The 17,718-nt window shown below is 38.3% G+C and overlaps 1 protein-coding gene across 2 annotated transcripts in view; it reads left to right on the top strand.

Moving 5' to 3' along the window:
* The window catches only part of LOC106030344 (macrophage mannose receptor 1-like), a 45,554-nt gene that overhangs the window by 19,936 nt on the left and 7,900 nt on the right, over positions 1-17,718 (top strand). The window contains exons 21-30 of one of the 2 annotated variants that reach the window (XM_013172099.3): positions 1,058-1,172; positions 2,212-2,360; positions 3,894-3,996; positions 4,869-5,101; positions 6,760-6,925; positions 8,278-8,430; positions 9,114-9,230; positions 10,664-10,831; positions 11,487-11,528; positions 11,947-12,274. In XM_013172099.3, coding sequence (XP_013027553.2) covers positions 1,058-1,172; positions 2,212-2,360; positions 3,894-3,996; positions 4,869-5,101; positions 6,760-6,925; positions 8,278-8,430; positions 9,114-9,230; positions 10,664-10,831; positions 11,487-11,528; positions 11,947-12,191 — 1,491 coding nt within the window. In that variant the 3' untranslated portion in view covers positions 12,192-12,274. Of the gene's footprint in view, positions 1-1,057; positions 1,173-2,211; positions 2,361-3,893; positions 3,997-4,868; positions 5,102-6,759; positions 6,926-8,277; positions 8,431-9,113; positions 9,231-10,663; positions 10,832-11,486; positions 11,529-11,946; positions 12,275-17,718 lie in introns of those variants that run through there. The other variant, XM_066991653.1, reaches the window with a different exon arrangement.

Raw genomic sequence — 17,718 nt, 5'->3', positions numbered from 1 at the left:
TTTACTTTACTGTGTTTATCTGGCTGTCATTTATCGCCTGGACACTGTTTTGTTCCTTGCCTAACATGCACTGGCTCTTAAACCACTAAAGCACCTTCCTTTGAACATATTTGTTAGGTTCTTTGTGCAACTAAATAATTGTTAAAGTAGACCAGTTATAAGCTTCACCACGATTTATTACGTAAGATCACTCTTGGTCTTCTCAAAAGACAAAATTTCAGGAAAAAAGAGTATATACATTTAAAACCCAGAGATTTTTGTCACTAATACAAAGCTATAAACAACCAGTGTACACTGTTAAGAATACACCTAGCAGCACAGATAATCCTTGATTACATTGCCTTATCTGGCTCCCTCTCCTTCTCCCCCTTCCCTCCCTTCCCCCCTCTCTCTCTTCTCTCTCTTTTGGCTAAGCCAAAACAGGATTTAAATTTGATGGAACTCCTTTGTGTGAGATAAACTGGCTGCTGTCTCCTCTTTCCTTCCCTCTCTCAGTTCCAGGGAAAAGAGTCACAGACAGAGATTTTTCCCTTTTTTGGTGCTCACTCAACCTAAATGTTTCTCTCTTTCTTACCTCCTGGAAGGGGAGCTTCCGGGCGCTCCTCTCTGCATGTTTAGATAGCACTTGACTGTCTTTCGTCCCCCTTTTCTCCCAAGATTCCTGACTAACTTTTCTATTGCATGATTTAATTAGCACATTTGAGTTGCTTGACACTTGATGTTTAGCTTCAATAATGTCTCATCCCTATTGCACATTGCTTTTTGAGATCTTAGGCATTCCTCTGAAATGCTGAAGAACCATCACTTTCGCTTGATTTCTACTGAAATTGTTAGACTGACATATTCCTTATTTTAAGGAGATGCTAAAATATGGAGCTTTAAAGCAAGCTACAGAGGACTGTTAAACCACCTAATCTCCCTTTTTTTATTTTTTATTTTTTGTGTGTGTGTGTGTGTAAAATATCTAACTTATCTCACTTGTTACAAACAGAAATGCTTTCACTGGAAACTCTGAAACACCATCCAACTACAGCTTTGGCACACTTATCTTTTTCAGTGTTTCAAAGTATTCGGCCTTGATGAAAATGATACACTGACGTGGCACGCTGCACGGAACAATTGTATTAATTTTGGAGGAAACCTGGCTACTATTTCAAAAAAGGAAACACAAGGTATAATGTACAAATCTTTTGATACTGAATGAGACTTCAAATGATCGTTGAAAAACAGGTTAAAACAAATACTAAATTTTCTGAAATATATGCCACGTTAATATCAAGCCATGTTCAATGAACAAATTGCATGTTGGAAAAAAAGTTTGTGTAGATATTAGTGTCTGGATTAACTTTAAAAATCATAGCTTTGGGGACCTATAAGACCCACAAAGGAATTTAAGCTGTTCAAATATTAAGATTTTTTATTAGGGGCTTGTCATATAATAAAATGTCCCAGTACTGGAGTTCCCACATCCCCCTGTTCCTTCTGCTCTGCTAGACCTCAGCCTGCTTGTCTTGCTGTTCAGCATATAATACTTTTTTTTTTTTTTTTTTTTTTTTTTACTGAGGCCTCAAACTTCAATACTGAATGTAAGGCAAGAAAAATAATGTGTATAATGAAAGGAAATGTCATGCCACAGGTCTGCTGAGGGCTGTGTAGACCACTTCTTAGTTCATTCCATCAGTGCTTGTGTTTTATCCTTTTTTTCTATAGCAGAGGAAGGACAGTCTTTGAAAGTCAGTCTAAGCAGGAGCTAAGGGAAACAGCATTTGGCCTTCCTTCATGCTGAGGTCTCAGTACATACATACTTAGTTCTTAAATAGTTTTATTTACATTGTGTCTATTTCAAAACCAAGTCTTTGGGTCTGGTTAACAAAGAAATTACTAAAGAAGAAAATGGACTGCAGTCTGTAGACTCATTTTCTGTGTGACAAGGTGTACTGTACTGATGTTAATTTTTGTAATACCGTTAAAACAATTTTCCCTTCTTCTTCAGATGATCAATAACACAAAAGAGTGGGCACACAAATTCCTCTAAAAATGTTGAAAACTATTCTATGAATCAAACCTTGTCCATATTTTTATTTTTATCATAAAATTACCTCTTTATTTAAAAAGAGAGAGCGAAAAAATCATTCTTTTTCCAGGCACTGTTCTATTTAGGGAAAGTTAAATTCAGTTTCCCTCTTTGTGCAATTCATCTTTTTCCTTCAGCTTTCCTCATGTCCCTCTTAAAAAATGCTGCAACTGATGCCTGGGTTGGACTGAATGATATAAATCAGGAGCACGTATATTTATGGACAGACGGAAGCCCAGTTTACTACACAAATTGGGCAAAAGGTTCCCGAAGTTATTATAGTAAGGTAAACATTAATTTATGATTATCACTTATTCATGATAGCTTTGGTAGATGAATAAAATGTATGTACAGACAATAATATTTTTTGTAAAGTTTCCTTTATAAAGTTTTTTAATGATCTTGTTGCTTCTGAAAGAAAAGTAGTCATGTGAAAGGTCTTCTTTCAGATATTTTCTTCAACTTCTTTGTTTTGTCACGATTTTGTATAAATCCAAACAGATATTTGGAATTATTGCGCAAAACTCAGACAAACGAGCAGTTTTCCTTACTTTACCATGACTGATCAGGAGATTCAAATAAACCACAGTATAGCAATACCTGCATAATTTAGTAATACAGCGAATGTCATTTAGACTTGAGGAAAATATGAACTGTACAGTTTACATTTCATGGTGCTGAGCTTAGTAAGATAAACGCATTGAATGCAACCCACAAAAGGAGAATATGGGTCTTCCTTTCTTATTTTCTTCTCCCTCTATACTTTCTATTAAATTTTCTCAGTTTTACAGAAACTTCTCTTCTGCGTGCTTTGAAACTTTCAGCACCGCTATACCTTTTTTGTTTAATTGCAAGAGAAAACTGAGTGTTCTTCAATAATTTTAAAATGGCTAATGAAGAATACTGATTGATAGCACCACTTTTGTGCTCCTTTGCTAGCTTTACCAAGTTTCTCTCTTTTTCATGACAGAATTGTTTTGAGCCTTGCTGAAACAGGAAACAGCTCAGCGAGGTCCAACCTTTGCTGCCACCCGGGCTAGAGCTGGGTTTTAGGCTTTTCAGGACTTCCCCATCTCACACACACATGTGCTTTCTGTAGAAGGCTGTGCCCATTTCCCTTCACAAATTGTTCCCCATGCACTTTCCTTCACTTGCTGCTGGGCTACTGTCTCTGAGGGGGTCAGAGACAGCATGAGGTTATGCTGAGATGAGGGAGGGAGAGCTGCTGCTTCCTGCTGCAGAAAGCTGGAGGACGCAAAGGAGGAAGCAGAAGAACCAAACCTGGGGTGCAAAGGGTTGGGGAATTGTCCCCCACAAAAAAATTGTTCCTGCTTGATACCTCTATGCTACTGAGCTGTGGTGACATCTTTGGTTTCTAGTGCCAGACTGGTGCAGAATGAGGGGTTTAGCTCTCTAGGCAAGCTTTAGTGCCAATAAGAGTTTCTGCATAACCTCCAGGAAAATAAAAACAGAGCTTAAATGTCCTGTGTGCCACATCTAGCATATGTGCATCTACCTGCATGCACACACACACACCTGCAAGCACAGAGATTATGTACTTACAGATAGTCCCAGATGCTTCTTCCTGCCTCTGAGCTGTGATTTGCAATCCCTCCATCATCCAAGTACAAACTGTTCTACAGCCGAGTTGTAAATGGCTATTGTCATATTACTGCTTCTGACTATTTCTAATATGAGTTCATACAGATTACCTTAATTTTACTCAGCTGTGTGTGACAGGTGAGTCTATATATCCAGTAGGAAAAGGAATGTTTCCTATTTTTCCACATCTTTTTCTTACTAATCTCATCTCACGTAGGATGACTGTGTCTATATGATGAAGAACCCTATTGAACAGGCAGGGAAATGGAAGGATGAAGAATGTAAAGCAAGCAAAAGCTACATATGCCAGAAAAACACTGGTGAGTTTTCTTTCAGTACTTTCTAGTACAGATAATTTATTGTGGTTAAGTTAAACTGGTGGTAAAATTAACTTCCCATACTCAGTGCTATTTTAATTGAAATTAATTTGACAGTGTCACTTGCACTAGAAACCATTTCAACAAAATGAGCACACATTTTATTTTCTGGAGAAAAACTCTTGATCCTCTTGATCTTTCCTATTTTAAGCACCAGACCAATACATTAAAAATAATAATAATAAAAAAACCTCTATGGAATATCATGTATTTTACTATTTTTGGCAGTCAGGAGGGAGAGAAAGAGAGAGAACAGTGAAGTACTTTGCCTTTATATGGGCAAATTCTTTAAAACTGAATTCTACTGTTATATTTAAAAGCACTGCAACAAGTTTGTTTTGAAAATCTGCCCTGCTTGATTCCCTTTTACAGTCTTGGGCAATTTCATCATCAGCAGTTATATCCCTTTGTTTGCTCACAGCATGCCAGTTTTACCCTCTGCTGCTTTCCTTACTCTTTTTCTTATCAGAAATACACCAAATACTAGTATATCACAGAAAAAGTGGGAGGATTGTTCCCTTTAATGCCTTACACAGTCACTTTGGGAGGGTCTAGAGTTTATTGGGCATGTTCCTGGAAGTGATACAGATATTTATGTCAAAAAGTAATTCTAAAAAGAATTAGAAAAGTTTGTTACAGAATGTGAAAACATGGCTTCATCACTGCAGTGTTAGTTGGGAAGCATCTTAATTTGTTATTGCAGCCTCCTTCAATTACTTGACTACCATGATAAAATAGATCCTCTTTCAACATGATAATACGTCTAGCCAAGATATAGCTATGGACTTTCATTTTTGTTTGTTTGTTTGTTGCAGACCCTAAACTGCAAAATTCCCAACCCACGGTCCCAATGTTCGGCTTTAACAATTACGGTGATGACCGCTATGCAGTCATCAACTACAAAATGAGCTGGGAAGAGGCACAGAAGAACTGCAGAGACCAATATGCAGAACTTGCCAGCATTCTGGATCCTTATGCTGAATCCTACCTGTGGTTACAAATATTAAAGCACGGGGAGCCTGTATGGATTGGTCTTAACAGCAACACAGTAAGTCCATCAAATGCTTGTGACAATCAAACCTCTACTCTAGATCAACATAGATCAGCCACGTTTCTTGCTCAGAGGTTGGCAGGATCCACTCTTGCAGGCTCCAGTGTGAATGCTCTCAATCAGATCTATGACTGCTTGGAAGGAATCAAAGTCTTGCTAAGGTGCTTTGCTCCACTTCAGAGGTTTTAAACATCTAAGCATTTGGCCAAATTGTAAGTCAGAACTTCCACAGCCCGTATTTCAAAGCCCACCAAGGATACAGCTGCAGTAGCTAGTGGCTTCAGTGGCTTCAGTGGCTTTGAATTTTTGCTTCCTATGCCGTGGCCAGGCCACACACTCACGTGTGGCAGCACAGCTATTTCTGAGGACATTCTGTGGAGAACACCATAGAAACAGCTTGGCTTAAAAGTAGTTGTTTCTTTTTGAGGTTGTTTTAAGCTTTATTATTTCAATTTACAGCCTAGCACTACAAGAACATGAACTGTTGTCCAATCAACAGGAGAGACGGCAAGCTGCAGCACAGAGGAAGGAGCAGGCCTCTGGCAGGGGGGATACGTTAGGTTGGTTTTCAGAGCTGTTGCCAGTGCCTGAGGGAAAGCTGCCAACAGCCAAGAGCATGAAGGCCTGAAAGGGGAAGTGCTTGCTAAAGGCATATAAAAAGACATGAAAAAAGATGATGCAGCTGGATATTTGTGGAAACAGAGTTTTGAGGAAATAAAGAGCAGAGAGGTAGAGCTAGCCGGAGGTTGGTGGGACATGGGGCAGAAGGAGGGCACAGTTCCTGATGTGGGAGGAACCATAGCTGAACTTCATTGAGAACAGGCACTGGGAAACCAGGATTAGATAGGAAGCTGGGATGACACTTGGCCATGGAGTTCAAAGGAAAAAGGACAGGAAAGCAACTGTTACAAAGAACAGAATAGGAGCCTGCCTCTAAAAGGTGGCAGGAAGAAGGGGTCAGACTTCACAGGACAGGGTGAGTGGAGCCATGGATGTGACTGCTGTTAGTCATGTTTTGGAAATAATCGTGAAATCCATTGAAAAAAGTAGATGTTGTAGAGAGAAAAATAGTTAATAGCTGGTCCTTACAAGAGCTAAAAACCTATTGCAAGCCCTGTTAGCATGGGTGGCAGAGGTCTGTGGTATGTCACATGAAAAACAAAGTCAGTATTCTTGTTCGATTGGAACTTCTGCTTTCTCTCTCTGTCTCTCTCTTTTTTTTCTTTCTTTTTTTTTTTTTTTTTTTCTAATATATATATAGAGGAGCTTGTGTTAGAGGAAAGCTAGGAGTAGTTTCTCTGCAATCTTTACTTGATCTCTGTGTATATGTGGAGTCCATTGATAATTTTTTCTGTTACATATTCATATTTGTTACCACAAGGCTCTTTGTCCCTTTACTGCACAAGACAGATGGTGTGAATTGAACAATGCAGGCTGAATAGCGAACAAAAGTCAGTAAGATCACTGTCCTATCTGCTGTAGAGAGTGGAAGCTTGGACCAGACTTTTATATAATCATGACAGAGGAATAATAAATTCTGTGCAAGAAACTGTGATTCTGACCTGTCCTATCTTTTACCTACCTGCAAGCAATCTTAATATTCTTTTAACCTAACTCATGTATGTGACATAATCTTTATTGTAATTTGCTTTTAGACTCGTGGCCGTTACATGTGGTCAGATAGAAGGAGGAGCAGGTATCATAACTGGGCCAGTGGAGAGCCAAATAAAAACACAGCCTGTGCCTATCTAGATCTGGACGGTTTTTGGAAGACAACATCTTGCAATGAAACATTTTTATCTCTCTGTAAACAATCTGATGGTAGGTTATCAGTAGGAGAAATGTGATTAGGGAGGCTGGAATTTAAATTCTTCTCTTTATTTGAATTTAGGTTTTGCACATACACAATGATCGTGACAGAAGTTTTATGCTTTGTGATGAACTATTGCTTTTGTTAAGGAAGAACACCTAGATCCAGGCTGTCTTGAACGATTTCCAAAGACTTTAACATTTCATTTCCCAGGCCAGTCAATATGTGCACATCATAAAGTCAACTGCAACATTTCATGCCACAATAAGCGGATATTTTCTGCATCCTTGTTTGTCAGGGGTTGCAGAATTGGTCAACCTTAACCCAACTGTAAATACATTAATAATATACGTTACATTTCATATTATCTTCTGTAATATTGGGAGATAAGAAACTTCACTTTGTGGAAACAATAAGTGCAGATGGAAAGAGGACCAGGAGGTAGACAAATATGGAAGCATTCAAACTGATGAATTTATATTCATGAAAAGTATAAGATCCTGCGAAATTTTGCTTGAAGTACTTTTACTGAAGTACCACAGGGGCTCAAATATTATACCTAATTATCAAACATGTTTTAAATTATGTATGGAATTTATGATCTCTGTACCAGACTTCACTGCAATTTTTTTGCTCATTTAAGCTCTACTTTGGCTTTAATCAGGTCACTTAATAAGTTGCTGTTTCTACTTTTACATAGTTTTAAATGTATGTACAAAGGCAGATACAGACAGCTTCTCTGACCTTGCTACAAAGCAGCTGGACACAAGCCACTGGCAGTCCATAAACCAGACCAACACAGTCCAACTATGCCCAATACCATGTATGCTTCTGTTGCTGTGGAGTATTGCTCATTCTGCCTTCTCTTTTCATTGTTCCTCACTCTTGTATTTCTCAGAAGGGTGCTGCTTGGTAGCTGTATTCACAGGAGAACAAAAAATACTTAAAAAACATAGGAAATCTGAATGCTGCAAAGCACACCTCAGCAGTGAATGAGTGGCACGTTGGGAACCCATCACCATGTGGTGGTGGTGTTGAGATACTTTTGGCATACTGACCAATTCTTTTTTATAAGTTTTGAAGTTTTAAATTGCCTGGCTGAAGACAATTGCAGTCAGATTCCAGTAAGCCTTCTTGAGCAGATTGGAGAACAGCCCCATCCAGAATACATTACTAGTTTACCATGATTAGTCCTGTTTTTTTTTTTTTTTTCTTTTTTTTTTTTTTTTTTTTCATTAGTTGAGCCTATGGGATATTCTTTTTACTGGAATCACTGTCAAAATGATAGGGCTGATGTGTGGTGCAGCAGTACATGTTACTCTTATCTTTTAAAGCCCTACTAAAATCTGTCTCTCCTTAACAGAGTTAATCCCTAGTGAACCACCACAGCTTCCTGGAAAGTGTCCTGAACCGAAGCGTGGTAGATCTTGGATTCCCTTCCGTGGCCATTGCTACTATGTTCACACCACTTCCGAAGAAAGCTGGCCTGATGCTTCCATGATGTGTATTCAGATGGGTAAGTGCCTTTTTTTATTAGTAGATTTTAAAGGTTGTTTGTGCCCAGAATAATGTGACAGGTTGCAGTCTAAATTTCATTTTTGGCTTATTCTTCCATCTTTCCACAAGTTCTAGTAAAAATTCAAGAATCTCAGAGACCAATGTGGGTAGGTTTTAATCCTTTTTCGATTGACCATTAGCATGGTAGGTGGCTTGAAAGTGTCCGCTTGCCTTTTCACTCCTTCTCTGTTACACCTTATGCCTCCCTGTTCAATCTGTCATCACTTTGATTTTCCTGTTTGTTTTATCTGACCCTTTTGATGTCTGTTCTGCATTTTGTCTTTTCTTCCTCATCTGAAGTTCATACCTTGTTTGTAGAGGGTCTGTATTCTTGCTCTCAATTTGTTGCAGTCCCTATCAGGTTGAAGACAGGTCATAAAAAGTAGAAATATGTAAACATGTCCTGAACCTTGGGAAGGACTTTTATTTTTATTTTTTATTTTTTTAAAATCCAGAACCAAGAGATAATGTGTAGATTTATGTGTGTGTATATCAATTATAAGCTAAAGCTAATTTACTCTCAAGCTTCTCTACTATATGAAAAATCTTATCATGAATCATATCATGATTGTTTACTGAGGTAAATAATTTATAGTGGAAAATATTGCTGAAATTATATGTAATATTTAATTTATATTTTAGGTGCTTCTCTGGTTTCCATAGAAGATCCAGCTGAACTGAACTTCCTTTTACTTTACTTGTCTCCACTTGCAAGTGACTTCAGAAGGTTTTGGATAGGATTATTCAAAAATATTGATGGTAATTATTTCAAAATGCATAGTGAAATGAAAATAAATACTGAATAAACAGAGAGAATGCTAAATAACACTAGCATTAAATACTAATATGTTAAATATTAAATGATTAAACCAAGAAATCAACTGTTAAGTGTTTAATAGCTTTTCAGCTAAAATACTTACAATATATGCCAGCTAAAGGCCTATAATTTTTGTATCTTTATGGTAGTTGGAGTATAGTTCAGTCTGTAAAAGATTCTAGCTTAGCACTGCTTACTAACTAAACTGCTTACTAACTGCTTACTTACTAAAATTGCTTGACAGTTAGCCAGAGTTAGTCTTAAAAAAAAAAAAAAGACTAAAAATTGAGAGCTGAGGCAGCCTTTAACTGAAATTTATTTCTAAACAAAACAGAGAATAGCAGCTCACAAGCTGCCTAGCAATACTTCTTAATCTAATTTTTTAAATATTTTTCTTCATAAATTTTTGGTGGAACTTTTTGCTTTCATCCAAAAATATTTCAGCTATTTATTTGGAAATTCAGTTCAAAATTTCTCATTTATAAAGTCGGTAAAAACAAATTTAATAATGTTTTCTGTTTAATTATAATTCTGAAGCCTGCTTTTCATGGCGGCTTTGAAAGTAGAGCTCCAGAGCAAGAGGGCTGCTGAGGCCTCAGTCTGTCCAAGTCTCTGTCTCTCCCCATCAGCAATGGCCGGCATCTTGTAGCACGGTTGGCCGGGCTGATCTATTCTCACTGAAAACTAACAGTAAAAAATAAGTGATTTTATTTCCTGACCTGGCCCACTACCTTGCCACATTGCTACATGCCAGTGAAAGCAGAGGCAAAGGAAAGTGCAGCTGCTGACTGGGGGACAGAGGTGGTGGCACTCAGGTGGCAGTGAGTTGATAGGATATCCTGCCATGAAAGCACAACCTGAGGGAGCAGAGATGACACTTATTTCTACCTTATGGCCCTCAGCAGGAGATGAGCAAAAAGTTATTATTAAACAGATCTGATTCAGACTGCAAAGGCAATTGATTATTCAGTGATCTTGGACCCACAAGTAAAGAAAATTTTCTGAGTGATCTGGATACTTAAACTGCAGAGCATGGCTCATGGGGGCACTCTGCTTTTCTGAAAAAAACAAAAAGCAGGTGGGTTCTGGGCACAGACTTCAGCTGAAAGTCCTCAGGCAGCCTGGGCATTTCTTGCTTTCTTTGTTAACAACCATAGCCCTGGAGGGTAATGGAGTTAATTTTGTGTACAGCATATGAGCATTACATTTCGTGCATTCCCATCTGAACATTTCTGGCTGTTAAAAGAGTGAAAACTGAATCCTCTGTGATGATAAATTAATCAATAATAAATTCCATATGCAAAGTCATTGGGCCTGGTAGACTAGAAATGATTCCCTACTTCATTCGCTTAAAATTTAATACTCTTAATTTTAGGGGAATGGTTATGGGCAGACAGAAGTGTGGTAGAATACGTCAACTGGGAGAAAGGAGAGCCTACAGTAATTTTTGATGAACACTGTGTTGACATGGATGTCTCAAGTGGAGCCTGGAGGAACTATTACTGCTCTGTTGACCAGAATTTTATTTGCAAAATCCCCAAAAGTAAGTTCTGAGTTCTGTTTACTGCGTTATTTTAGAAGTAGCAATTAACATATACCTGGTCAAACTAATCATACACTGGGTACTTTTTATGTGTTGATGTTGATGCATGTGCATCTGTATCAAAGCCAAGAGTAACTTTTGTTAAGGACAGAAAAATAATGTTGGGGATTTTTTTTTTTTTTGGATCTCCACATGTTGTCAATGGAGTAATTCACAAGCTTTGTAGGACCCAGACAGACAGACCTACATGGAGTTGACTGAATCACAAGCAAGGGAGGGAGGAAAACAAAAATACAGCTTAAATGCTTTCATGGGTAAAAATGCTTTTCAAGTATAAAACATTGAATTTCTCTGTGTGAAGGATGGGTACCATGGAGGTATGAAAACTTTGAACATTGTCTCCCCTACCAGTAAAATTGCTCAAAGCAATTAACAGTGAGACAACAGTTTGGGGTTTTTATAACTAACACTTTAAACAAGAATACTTGATTAAATCATTGTGAATTCTCAGGGGAAATGCTTTCATATATTTTTCATTTGTATTATGTAGAATCTAATAGGAACACAAAATAACAATTATGTATACACTGTGTATTTAGTCTTTGAATGGTTGTTTGCAAATTATGTATAATATATCCATATTTTAATTTTAAAGTTATTGAAGTTGAACCAACCCATGATTCATCCATCAATAAAGGTAGGTTGGTTTCTTATAAGCATGTTAAAAAGAAATTTCAGTACATTTATATGCATTCGTTATTTACAAGTAAAATTACCTCTAGATGAATTCCATTTAAATACCCATCTAACTATCACTGATGATTTTATTTTAAACTTGTTGAAAAGAAGAACTTTTCTTTCAAATTGGGTGGCTTATTGATATTTTTGTTATTTTCTGAATAAAGTGGGGTACAATATAATGCTACTTTTAAAAGGAATGTAGGACAGATTGAGCACAATTTTGCTCTGCCCATTGAGACTGGGTGTTGATTTTAAGTGTGGTTATGATTGTTCCATACTTTTACAGTTCACCCAGCTGGTTTACTTAGGAAAATGTTGTACACAATAGCAGTCTCTGTTCATTTGTAGTAACTGTTCTGTTTTGTTTTTCATAGCATCAAAAAGAGAAGCTGCTGCTTCATCCTCACATAGTTTAAGTGTGATGATTGTTATACTGATCTTCCTACTGCTAGCAGGAACTGGCCTTACAGTCTATTTTTTCTATAAGAAAAAACATGAACAGAAAACAATTACAGCCAGTTTTGACAATACTATATACTGTGGTGATACTGACCCTGGAACTCATGAATCAAGGTGTCTTGTGACCAATATTGAAGAAAATGAACAGGCAACAGTTTAATAATCAGGAAAAACTTGGAAATGAATTACTGGTTCATACTAAGGACTGATTTGGAAATGAATTAAAGCACTGGAATATCGGAATTCTTAAGTTAAAGTGATTTTCTTCTATGGAAACTCTAGTTCATTTTGCACAGGTTGCTTCTTGCCTTATGTACTAGCAGGAATAAGCAATCTTGCAACACTCAGGATTTACTCATGGACAGTATTACCTGGCAGGACTGTAGGACATGCTTATGACCCTGGAGCTACACTGTGTAAAGGAACACTCAGGCTGTTCCAGTCTCTGTACAGGTCCTGCATCACCTTTGGGCATGAAGAGAACCATACTCATCACAGGCAATTGTGAGAATAAATGTCTTAACATTCTCCAAAATGTACATCCAGATCTGTAGGAATCCTGAAAATGCCACTACTGATCTCCACTGACAGATCACAGACTGGCAGAATTGCATGGGTCGGATGGGACCTCCCAGCTCACTTCGTGCACATCCCTGCTTGAAGCAGGACCAGCTCCCTGCCCCAGATAGGCAGTCAGCTCCCATGCTTATCCACACTCTTGGTGAAGATTGCTTTCCTTATACCACATTTGAATTTCCCTTGCCTTCCCACTTTTGCACAGCAAAACACTGCACACCTCTGAGAAAATTTTGGCTGCATCTTTTCTCTAACCCCCTTATAACTCGTTGAATACAAGACTCAGGTCTCCCCTTAACTTATTCTCTCTGCTCTTTCAGATTCTTATTGTTACCACATACCCATATATCAAGTCCCCTACTCCTTTCAGTGGCCTGTGGCTAGACCCTTCATTTTTCCACCATCCAGTTCCAGCACTTACTGCTTCATGGAGTTATACCCCACAGGTGCAGGGTAGACTTGAAATAGTTGACAATATATTACCCTTTAGACCTGCTGGGCCAAGCAGTTTTTCACCCACCTTGCAGTCGACCCACTATATTAAGAGAGAGGATTTTGGTAGTCCTGCTAAGATCAAGGTAAATGACATCCACTACTTACTCCCTTCTCTGGGGACTGCAAGACAATCATTTTGTCATAGGAAGTAATTGGTTTGGCCAGGCATAAATTGCCCTTTTTAAGTGAGTTCTGGCTGTTTCCATTCCCCCTTTTTTGTCTGTTTTATTCCTGGAAATGGCTTCCAAGAGAATTGTTCCATAATTTTCCCAAGGACTGAGGAGAGGCTGACTGCACTGTAGCTCCCAAATCCTTCATCATTCCTGTTTTGAAGGTGTGACATCTGACTTTTCCAGTCACTGGTGCCTCCTGCAGTCACCGTGACTTGTCAGAGTGACAGAGTGCAGATTCCCAGTGACCACAGCCAACTCCCTCAGTATCCTCAGATACATTCCCTCAGGTCCCGTGGACGTCTATAGGTACAGCTAACCTTATCTCTAACTCAATCCTTCTGCACCATGGGTTGTACTGTTCTTCCCTAACATCTGCTGCTAACTACGAAGACCTGGGAAGTGTGAGAAATGGTTGATAGCATTGAATACCTCAGCCCTATGTCTTGTAGGTCTCCTGACCTCTTCAGCTGTGGGCCCGCATCTTCCTTTTGCAGCTGAGGTACCCACAGAAATCCTTTGTTACCCTTCGTATTCCTGGCTAGTCTGAACCCCAGCTGAACTTTGGCTTTCCACATTCTGTCCCAGTGTGCCCAGGACATGTCCCTCTTTGCATGCTGGGTAGCTTGTTGTCTTTTTCACTTTCCATACACTTTGAGCTTTTTGAGTTTCAAATCAATCAGAAATTCCCCATGGGGCCAGGCCCTGCCTACTTTGTGTCTTGCATACTGGGAGAAACCATTCTTGAGCTTTAAGGAGGTTGTCCTTGAAGATGGAAAAGCTATCCTCGGCTCCTTGCCCTTTCAATAACTTCATTCAGACTTGATTTTTCTTTGGGTCGGTGTTGTATAAATTCAGATCAGAAAGCTCCAAATGCAGATAGCATGCATTCTCATACTGGGATATTTAATTCTACAACACATACTTGTAATATAGGAGTGATACGATACTTCAGAGTATCTCATCAGAAAAGTATTATTAAATCTTATTCTGTTGGACTTTTGTAAAATTTCAGTCTTATCTGTATAAACACATTTTCCTCTTTATATGACTTATATAAGCATTGAAAGATCAGCTATCATAAGAGGTATGAGTGTATTGTGAATAGAAATATGTTCTTTAAATAACAGAATAGGCATTTCAAGGGAAAGGGGGAGAATGGGCAGGATACTTAATACACCACTGACAAAATTGTGTACAATTTATTCTTGAAATCTCCAGTACCAGTGAAGATTTTGTACCTTTTTAGACTTTTTTTTTCAAAGTCTAATGAAGCTTGTTATTAGAAAGGCTTTTGTAATTTCTAACCGAATTTTTCTGGTCAATGTCTGTTTCAGTCCTGTAAATTTCATTCCAGACTTCCATCAGGACTGAGCTGATAGCACTGCATTTTATACGAGTGTATCCTCTGTGTTCAGAAAGCTTGAAAATAAACACTTGGTTCCTATATGTAAAAATATTTTAAACATTTTCACTGTACTTTATGCCAAACATAAACAGTCAAATGACTCAAAGATCATAGTCTCAAGAATATCTTTATTTAATTTGACATTTTAAAATATTTTAATCTTTTGACAATTTTTAATCATGTTTAAATTAAAATATTTTACTTGTATATGAAATACATGTAAATAAGTTTTTGTTCTACTTTGATTCACTAAATAGTCATTAAAAAGTTGGTTATAAGTAAAAGTTTGTGTCTTCTTAAATAGAACAGTTTATCATAAAAGTAAAATAACAGAAAGGAAGGATGGGATTCTTAAGGTATTGTATTCAAAATAAGCATCTATTTTTCTTAGTCTACTGTGTCCTTAAATCCTAGTAGTGATTTGTCTTTGTCATCCCATGAAATAACGTCTCACTGTTTCTTTATTCCTGACATTTGAAAGTTTACCTCAATAAAAGATAGTGTAGTTTAACATTGTTCATGTGCTGTACTGAATAGATAGACTGTTGTGAAATTAATTTGTGCCTTCAGGCGAGATTCCAGTGGGCAAGCGGCAGATTTTGCATGTTTGGACTGCTCCATAAGCATAAAGTTGCCCTGATGTCACCATAAATGGACACAGGAAAAGTTTGGTTTCATTTTCTCTCTTCTCTGCTGTGTCATTATCTGACATATCCAGCCTTCTTCCTTCTCTGACGTTCTGTGGGGCACAACTTTCAATATGATATTTGATAAATAATGGCATTTAAAATGTTTTAAGAATATGCTTAGCAGTTCTGGTTCCTCTGAGAAAATATTTACTCCCATTTCAGTAGAATGAACACAATGTGAGCGTTATACTGTCTTTTTTATCCAGACTGCTCGCTCGAGCAGCTAGATGAAATTAATTTCACCTCCTTTCAGAACTTGTTGACATAGCTCTCCTTTGTAGTCAATGCTCAGGAACATACTTGTAGGGCTATCTGTTCCATGGTCCACCAGAAGTGGCTGATGATGGGACAGAGCTTCCAGAGGTGGGAGGAAGTAATGTTCAGTAATGGGAAAAAGAGGAGTTCATGTAGTGAGAAATGTAGACCTGGGTTGATAAGAGGATGGATCTGACCAGCTGGGAGAGCCAGGCAAGGCTGGCCAGTCCCAATGGCTTGGAAAGGCAGGGATGTTGGAAATGCTGGAGTGCAGAGAGTTCAAGGGTTGGTTTGTTACTGCAGTGGAGGAGGAAGACTCCTGGTTATGGAGAAGCAACAGGGGGAATGAGCATGCTTTAAGTGGGAGCTGCCCAAGAGATATTTGTGTTTGCTTCCAGTTTGCCACAACTGGGGATCAGGGGGAAGGGAGGCTCCCTCCACACCTTGCACTGGATCCTGATGTCTTCAGAGGGCAGAGCCATCTAGAATGATGAAGAGATTGCTTCTTCATTGAGAGCAGCGAGTGTGCACAGGGTGGGGGAAGCGCTTTGGAGCATTGTAATGGAGTAAACAATGGGAGGGAATCTTTGGTGCAAGTAGAAACCAGGGCTTTTGTGAGAAAAACAGAAAGTAGATTTGTGGGGAAGCCTCTGGAGTGATGTCAAGGAACAGATTTCCACTAGAGAGATATAGAGAAAATGTGTGGGGTCTTTTGCAACCCAAGAAGACACTGAGTGAAAGTTTACAGGCAAGCACTTTCTCTGCAGAGATACTATGGAAAGGGGAGATATTTGTTTCGATACAACCTGTTGGAGAATAAAAACACGTTTGGTGTCCTGGGACATGCTTGGTCTGAAGAAAAGGTGCTGGTAATTCCACCTACCAGAACTGGCCAGTTTGGGGTTTACCTGCTGGATGGGTAAAAAACAAGATGAACAGGGAGGAGAAAAGGTATGAGTGTATGAGTTCTGTGGTCAATGGAGGCAATGAGGGGGATGAATCAGCCATGAAGAGGCAGGTGGAAAAATGATGAGGATTGATTACACATCTCCTGTCACCCCAAAGATTTCTCCTGTACCCCATATTGCAAGAAAATTGCTTTTTATTATCAGGCAGTGGGAACAGCAGCCTTTTCTCCTGGTGATGGTACTTCCGATTTCAGAGCTACAGTGTGGGATGGTGACGGTAGGCAGGCTCCTGTCAGAAAGCAAGTTAAAGGCACAGTTTTCTGTGTACTCTGACATAATGATAGAGTCAAAACCAAGCAACATTTAGGATGTATTTAGAGTGAAATCTGTTTACAACAAAATTTTAACAGGAAATGGGAAAACAGAAATGTGCACTCTCCACGCATTGCAAAAATAACAAATGTCTGGGAAAGGGACTGCCTGGCTTCTTAACTGATTATTTCCCAAAGCAGATACATTTAAAGTACACAACATTGAAGTTGTTCATTCTTAGTTGGATTAAAACTAAAACAGAATTGATTGTGCCACTAAAAGCTGTCCTCATTACAATTACTTTACTGAAGGTTTGAAATTTAATTACAAAAAAAAAAACTAACTAACAAACAAAAACTTGGCATAGTGGCACTAAATAGGGAAGGGATTTTAAATAAATGGGGAAGCTAGAAATATGTTAAAAAGGAAGGAAATCCTTAGATTTTGCTTGAAAGCTATTTGTATTCAGTTAAAGAATCACGGAAGAAAAGCATATTCTATGAATTTTCTTCGTTTAATTATTTTCCATTGATTCTTATGCACTTTCATAAATTGACTGAAATTACGCTGAATACAAGGATCATTTCAGTTCCAAAAGTTTAATATTTTATCCCAATCCTTCTAATGTTTCATATGCTTTTTCTTTTGTTCCTTTCTTTCTTTTTTTTTTTTCTACCACAAACAATGAAAGTGGACTGTTTGCACACTTAGTATATCAACATAGATAAAATTACTACAGAAAAGCCATCCTTGGTGTGGAATTTCCATCCCTGGGAATTCTCAGAACTCAGCTGGAAAAGGCCCTGAGCAGTATCTGAAAGGAGATATAGCTTTGAGGCCCTGCTCTGATCAATAGGTTCAACCAAATGACCCC

This window comes from Anser cygnoides, chromosome 2 (assembly GCF_040182565.1).
Source record: "Anser cygnoides isolate HZ-2024a breed goose chromosome 2, Taihu_goose_T2T_genome, whole genome shotgun sequence".
NCBI lineage: Eukaryota > Metazoa > Chordata > Aves > Anseriformes > Anatidae > Anser > Anser cygnoides.
Note: the sequence above shows the minus strand (reverse complement) of the source record. Positions and strands in the feature narration are given on the sequence as shown.